This window comes from Centruroides sculpturatus, unplaced genomic scaffold, assembly GCF_000671375.1.
Source record: "Centruroides sculpturatus isolate CEXI.00-Female unplaced genomic scaffold, Cexi_2.0 scaffold107, whole genome shotgun sequence".
Lineage (NCBI taxonomy): Eukaryota > Metazoa > Arthropoda > Arachnida > Scorpiones > Buthidae > Centruroides > Centruroides sculpturatus.
This window is the reverse complement of record NW_019384422.1, coordinates 559,162-566,949: the sequence shown is the minus strand read 5'-3', so window position 1 is coordinate 566,949 and position 7,788 is coordinate 559,162. Positions and strand designations below refer to the sequence as shown.

Genomic DNA, 7,788 nt, shown 5'->3' with positions numbered 1-7,788 from the left:
TAATAAATAGATAAATCTTGAACAGAATTAAATATTTAATCAAGTTAGGCACGGTATTAGACTTTTATATTTATTCAATACAAAATAGTTTCACGTAAAGTCTGTTATCGTCTAATGAAATATACTAAGTAAATATACGTTAATTTTAATAAAAATGTAAATTTTAATGAAGAAATTTTATCTTAATTTATTCGAACTAATTATATCAATTAGTGTAGATAGGTTATATTTAATATCTGTTTATTAAAAGATAAATTTACTAGTATCTTAAGAGAATTAATTTATTGCTTGTTTGGATGTAGATAATCAATGGCCTTATCTAGTAATTTATAGTCGATTTATCTGTTTAATAATTAATTATTTTTATTTAAAAATTTTTCTTTTATAAAAGTATTAATTATTCATTTTAATTAAAAATTATACAGTAAAAATTGATGAATAATTCTTGTTTAGAAGCGTGTTTTTGTACCATTGTTTTTTTGTTGTAACTAACAAAATACAGTAGAACCTCCAATTACAGTAGAACCTCAGATACAATACAGTAGAACCTCAGATACAATACAGTAGAACTTCAGATACGATACAGTAGAACCTCCAATAACGATATAGTAGAACCTCAGATACAATACAATAGAACCTTTAATAACGATACAGTAGAACCTCCAATAACGATATAGTAGAACCTCAGATACAATATAGTTGAACCTCCAATTTTTAGAAATTGTTTTTTGAACAAAATAACCACCAAACCACGGCATTTTTATGTTCTCATCAGTGTTCGTTGTTCAGAAGTTCGATTGTATTATCTGACAAATTTGTTATTTTCTCCTGTTTTCTAAGATTTATTTTTTATTTGTATAAGTTTTATAACTTCTATTTTTTACAATTATTTATAATTTTGATAAAATATAATTATATTTCATATTTATAAAACTTTTTTTTAATAGTTTATATAAATTAAGCGAATTAAACAATTTTAAAATTAAGTTTATAATTTTAAAACCTCTAAACAACGGCTACTGACGAGAATAGAGAAATGGTCGTCGTTTTGCAGATTAATTTGTACGCATAGTTTAATAATAAAAAAAAAATTCTTGAAAAAGTGGCCGCTATTGGAGGTTCGACTGTATTATTAATTTCAATAATGTAAGATGTTTTTTGCTTAACGTTATTATTCTTTATTGATTTATTAATGCGCTTTTAGGAAGAAAACCGTTTCATGAGATGAAATATTAATTTTAATGTAGAAAATTAATGGAGAAATTTTGTCCATTTTCGTTTTATATTTAACATTTGTGTTCTAGGAATAAATAAAATCGATTCGTAAATAATAATTGAGCGTCGTGATATTTATTTTTTTTTTTATGCTAGATTGGAAAATGTATCGAAAAAAAAATTCTATCATAGAAATAGTGTAATTAACTAGAAGAAAAAACATAGAGTAAGTATAATTATCGTTTATAATTATATATTATTAAAGTATTAATTATTTTCGAATTTTTAAATAAATTTCTAATTTGTCAATAAATATTTTAATACTTACAAGTATTTTATTTTATTTTATTGTTATATTGTAAATGAGTAAATTTATTATTTTATAAATAATTTATACTTATTTTTTTATTTATTTTTATTACTTTATATATTAAACAGTCTTTAGTATCATGGAAAAAATAAAAAATTTACTTTCCTATGAGTTTTTTACTTTGATATGTTTAGATTTATATAGCAGACTGTAAGATGATACTTTTATACATAAATAAGTAAATATTTAAAAATGAAAATAGTCTTTAAAAATTATTATTATATTGGTTCTTTTAAATTTTTAAAGTTACAAAAGATTTAACTCTCTTGGTAAATTGTATCATTTGTTTTCTTAGCTGTTTGTCTGTCATGTAAAGTACTTCATATAAGTTACTGTCCATATTAAATATTAAAAATGGTAATTTTTTTTTATAATTAAAGTCCTTTAAATCTTAAAATTTAATTTAAAAATTTCAATAATTACAATATTTAAATAGTTTAAAGAGTATATTTTGAATTAGTTTTATTTTCTATTTGTTTATTGTGAATATTTTGGTTAATTACTGTTGTATTCTTGTGATTTTGTAACAAAGCATTACTGTATTGTGTCTAAGAATAATGTGTCGTGTAAATTAATGCATACGATAACATTATGATATAGTTAATAACATTTTGTAATAATAAAACATATAATAATAAATCTATATATATACATATATAAATGGACGTGTGTATCCCTATATTTCACTTTTTAGCCAAAACTACACATCGCACATGAATGGTGTTTGTATGTGGTAGTAGCCCCAAGTCTCCATTCGTGCACTATGGTAGTTGCGTCTCGATAGCTATAAGGGTGCGAGAGATATGGGTTTGAAAGTGGTTGACTTCGAAGATGTGTAACAATGGAAGTGTCAACAATGGAAGTGTTAACAATAGAAGTGTTAACAGTGGAAGTGTTAACAATGGAAGTGTTAAGAATGGAAATGTTAACAATGAGTAAGAAAGGAAGTGTTAATATAAAGCGGCATGCAAGATTTACAGGCGGTTTTTTGCGTTTTTGCGGGTCCTTGTAGCTAGATTCTAGATTACTTAGAAAAACATTCTTTTATATATATAAAAAACTATATTACATACAAATAAAAACCCAGCGAAGCGGGTCCTTGCAGCTAGTATTAGAATAAAAATTCATTAAATGATTTTTTTTTAAAATTATGGCTCGTATTTGTACTCGTTAATTGTGCTAAATTGTTTGAATTGTTAATTATATTAGAAGTTGTCTTATCGAGTTGAACCTCAATCATTAATTACTCTTGAACTTATAAAATTGAATTGTACTTATTAATCACACTTAAATTCTAGTTATCTAATCAAAATTCATTTGTTAATTACACTTGAACGAAGCGTGTTTTTGTACCATTGTTTTTTTGTTGTAACTAACAAAATACAGTAGAACCTCCAATTACAGTAGAACCTCAGATACAATACAGTAGAACCTCAGATACAATACAGTAGAACTTCAGATACAATACAGTAGAACCTCCAATAACGATACAGTAGAACCTCAGATACAATACAGTAGAACCTTTAATAAGGATACAGTAGAACCTCCAATAACGATATAGTAGAACCTCAGATACAATACAGTAGAACCTCTAATAACGATACAGTAGAACCTCCAATAACGATATAGTAGAACCTCAGATACAATACAGTAGAACCTTTAATAAGGATACAGTAGAACCTCCAATAACGATATAGTAGAACCTCATATATATATAGTCCCTCTTTTTAAACCAACAGACANTACTTATTAATCACACTTAAATTCTAGTTATCTAATCAAAATTCATTTGTTAATTACACTTGAACATCATCCGCGAAAATCCTCAATTCCCAAATCATCATTTCCTTACTATTAAATATCATTTAAAATTAATTATTTTTTTAAAAGTAGTTATAATAAATTTTAACGTGTGACAAAATATGAAAAATATGTTTAATGTTATTTTTTATTCCTCCAAAAAGATCTTCTTCATCTCTCAACAGAAATGAATTGTTGGAAATATTTTATGTAGGATGTTGTGGAGAGAGTGCAATATTTGAATATTGCCTTAGGCCAACATTCTCCAACTCAGTTAATTTTATAATTAATTTTAGACTATTAAGATAATATGAGATTAATAATGTCAGCATTGTTATTATAATATTAAAATTTTAAACATCGATTAAAAATATAGTAAATAAAACACTTTAAAAATTTTAATAAAATGTTTTAAAACTATTAATTAAAAATTTATGTAATTAATTTAAATTACATAATTATTTTATTAAATAATTATGCATATTACATTAGAAGAATTTTTTAAAATTTAATAATATTGCGGTTATCCTTCTGCAATTTATAGAAAAAAGAAACAATGGCCAAGTGGCAGCAAGCTGCAATTGATCAACAGAGCATATTAAATGAGAAATTCGAACGGTGTCTTCAAAAAATATCAGACGAAAATACACCATATGACGGTAAGTTATTTATTTAATTATTTTTTTTAAATTAAATGTGTTTATACGCGAAAACTAGAAAACGGACTGAAGAGTCAGAAGCGTCCAAGCGGAATGCTTCTCAAAAGAAGTGTTGTTTCTTCCTCAATAACATCGTCTCTCCATCACTTTGTCCTCAGTGGACAAGCAATTACAGTCAAGAGGAAATGACTGGCAGATTTTGATTTAGTCGAGCTTTTGACATTGATAAAATGAGAGCGAACGAGCACATCATCGCTCATTGTAATTAGATGTCTCAGGTGATAAAACGGAACAAATATACATTCGAATGTTATTAATAACCAAATACATTTCTCCAGGGTTAAAAAAAGGATGAAATTTTACTGTTTTTAGTGATAAATATAAATTTATATCAAATATTATGTTTTATTTTGAAGGTTTTCAATGACAACCATAATCTGAGAAGAGTGGCTTCCAGACAATAACTTTGTCTTTGACAACATTTTGACATGTCTCTAGGAACTTATTACTTATTATCCTGTCATATACTATACCAATAGCTGTCTCGTTAAGAAATAGATTCTATCATTTTTTTTCTTCCAGGATAATGTTTCTATTGAGACATGCCAATATTTGTTAACCGCATGTGGGAAAGTTAGTGTATTGGTGTAAACATTTTTATCATTATTTCTAACTTTTATCACAGGTGAACTATATTGTCCCATTACCTGGGATGGTATATATTGTTGGCCTAACGTACCAGCTGGTACTGTTCATCATATTCCGTGTCCAAGTTATATTCACGGATTTAATGTTAGAGGTGAGTGTTCGGTTGATTAATTTGTGTATCTGTTTGAGCTATATTATATTAATACCTTTTTTAAAAATAGAATTTGCCAGTCGTTATTGTACAATGGAGGGAAATTGGTGGAGAAAGGACTATACAAATGAAACGTGGAGTAATTACACTCAGTGCACTATCCATGATCCAACAATTTTAAATGAAACTCTAGTGGAGGTAAATAATGCCTTGAAGAACTTAAAAATCGTATAAAAACTATGCAAGGAACAGATTAAAATGAAAGTAATCAATTAAATTAACATTTTGTAACGAAAGCAATCTCAGTTTTAATTAGTATTTAACCGAACGGATAGGTAATTTATTAAATTTAAGTGTTTAATTATTATAAATTTTATCATTTTAATTAACAAGAATTGATTTAAAAACTGATTTGTTATAGCCACATATGGAAAATATTAAATTAATATCGAAAGTAGGATACTCAACTTCACTTGCTACACTTTTGGTAGCGTTTTTTATACTTGCTTTTGTCAGGTAAATTTTCTGAATATTTAATTTATTTTATGTATTATTTTATTCAAAATAATTAAATAAAAAGACAATTTTTTTTAAACAGGAAATTGCGTTGTCCACGAAATAATCTTCACATGCAACTTTTCATGTCTTTTATTATGAGATCCGTTATGTTCTTACTAAAAGATGCTTTATTCGTAGAAGGTATTGGTTTACGCTCCAATGCTACGTTTACAGATGATGTTTTTGATTATACTGAATCAATAGCTGTGAGTTTGCTTTATATCATCACATGTGAAAGCACATGACGTTATTCTTTAATTAGTTATTTAACCTTACTAAGTAATGATTTTATTAGTTAAAAATTAACATTAGTATTAATTTTCAACATATTTAATATTTAATAGAAGCATTACTGTTAACGTTAATATTTTTAATATTAGTTTTTAGGACATTAGCAGCTAAAATATATATATAAAATCCATTCTGTTTTACTTTATATTTTTATTTTTGTTTGAGATTAGAATGTAGACTGCAAGATTTTCACAAGTTTCTGGCATTATTTTTTGATGGCTAATTATTGCTGGATTTTAATGGAAGGATTATATCTTCATAATTTAGTTTTTCTCGCCATGTTTACCGATACAACTAGTATACTTCGTTATTTAATACTCGGCTGGGGTAAGTTTTTAATTTTTAAATTTTTCTAAGATTTTTTTTTTTACACAATATAAAATTATGACCAATTTAATAATCTCTATTATTAATTATTATTAATACAAGTGTACATTTGTACACTTGTAAACGCATTGCGCCATCTGGTAACATTAAATAATACTAAAATGCTGAATATTTTATAGGTTTACCGCTACTCTTTATCATTCCATGGGTTGTTGTTAGAGCAACACTAGAAGATACCTTGTAATAAAATTTTATACACAAGTTTAATTTACAATGAAAGTTGACGTAATAAATTAAATATGGTATTTTAATAGATGCTGGACGACCAACCAACATTCAGCCTACTTTTGGATAATTCGTGCTCCCATAACTGTATCCATCTTGGTATGTTATGCTATCATTTTTAAAGCTAAATTACACTTTAAACATTTTCTTAACATTAATTACGACATAAACTTTTAATGCAGGTGAATTTTATCTTCTTTATTAATATCACTCGAGTACTCTTTATGAAGATGTTCGCTTCTCATAATTCACAAGCCAGAAAATACCGTTACAGGTAATAACTTATTATCATTATTCGCTAATTGAACATGAGAGTTCATCATAAATAATTTTATTATTATTTTATTACAGAAAATGGTTTAAGTCTACTTTAGTTTTAGTACCATTATTTGGTATTCATTATTCAATTTTATTAGTCATGTCTTTAGTAGCTGAAGTTAATAAAACTGTTGAAGTAATTTGGTTATATACTGATCAATTATTTTCTTCCTACCAAGTAAGTTTAATTGCTTTAAAGACATTAGAATGAAAAATATTCTATTTAATTTAAATTATGAATAAATTAATTAGTTGTTTAAATTAACTAAGCAACTTTTTTTTTTTTGAAGGGCTCTTTTGTTGCCTTTCTCTACTGTTTTCTGAACGGAGAAGTAAGTTTTAAATTTAAAATATATTTTATATTTTTAAAATGATAAATTTTTAATTTTAGCCTATTACCTATTTATAGGTACAGACCGAATTAAAAAAACTTTGGCAAAGGAACCTCACAACACAAAATCTCCGTTCTCATCATTCATTACTCAGTCATTCTTTAACTTCGTACGTCAGTCGCGGTAGGAGTTCAGTACAGTCGTTTCATTCCACATCACGTAAGAGAAAATATATAATTCAATGCATATGATATCGTAGTTACTTGAATTAGTTTTCTAGAATTATAACTATTTATAGTTCTGAACGTTATAGTTCCCGAGAAACGTGACCCTTTTCGAAGTGTTAGTCCCGTTGTACCGGATTGTAAAAGAAATCAGGATACAACACCTAGAAGACTTCCTCATTTCGAAACCAATCCTTGTTTTTCCTCAGACGATACAAAAGCTAATAACGATTACATGTTAGAAATGGAATCTCAACAACGTCAGTTAGTCAACGGTCACGTTACAATGAGGAATGCATCAGAAAATGATCGCGCTGAGGAAAACGATCGTTTACTATTAACAGGAGAAAATAATGAAAAAGAAAGTGCTTTGTGAATAAATATCAAATTTATTTGACTTATATAATTTTAAAATTTATGAAATGTGCCAATATATTAATATATATCATATAGGATTGTATTCATCAGAAATGTTTTTTTCCCCCTCTCATTTATTTTTGTGGTATAATAAGTATCGTGAGATGTTGTCTGTGAAGCTTAAATCATTTATAATTTATATGTATATATTTTTTTTTCATGACAATGTTGCCATAATATCATAAATGTATAC

The 7,788-nt window shown here is 26.3% G+C and overlaps 1 protein-coding gene across 1 annotated transcript; it reads left to right on the top strand.

The window, feature by feature from the left end:
* Positions 1 to 1,376: 1,376 nt before the first annotated feature.
* Positions 1,377 to 7,782, top strand: LOC111619439 (parathyroid hormone/parathyroid hormone-related peptide receptor-like). Its single transcript, XM_023361144.1, has 14 exons — positions 1,377 to 1,441; positions 3,930 to 4,044; positions 4,730 to 4,843; positions 4,914 to 5,041; positions 5,265 to 5,359; positions 5,442 to 5,607; positions 5,863 to 6,019; positions 6,199 to 6,259; positions 6,334 to 6,403; positions 6,487 to 6,578; positions 6,656 to 6,800; positions 6,913 to 6,954; positions 7,032 to 7,173; positions 7,253 to 7,782. The coding sequence occupies exons 2-14, from the start codon at positions 3,942 to 3,944 to the stop codon at positions 7,552 to 7,554; spliced, it is 1,617 nt and encodes a 538-aa protein (XP_023216912.1). The 5' UTR covers positions 1,377 to 1,441; positions 3,930 to 3,941; the 3' UTR covers positions 7,555 to 7,782.
* Positions 7,783 to 7,788: the final 6 nt, after the last annotated feature.

Bases quoted from the DNA above. Each gene is read 5' to 3' on its own strand.
- LOC111619439 (XM_023361144.1), top strand. From the start codon at position 3,942: ATGGCCAAGTGGCAGCAAGCTGCAATTGATCAACAGAGCATATTAAAT. The intron at 6,020-6,198 runs GTAAGTTTTTAA...AATATTTTATAG, and splicing joins TTATTTAATACTCGGCTGGG to GTTTACCGCTACTCTTTATC. The intron at 7,174-7,252 runs GTAAGAGAAAAT...AACTATTTATAG, and splicing joins GTCGTTTCATTCCACATCAC to TTCTGAACGTTATAGTTCCC.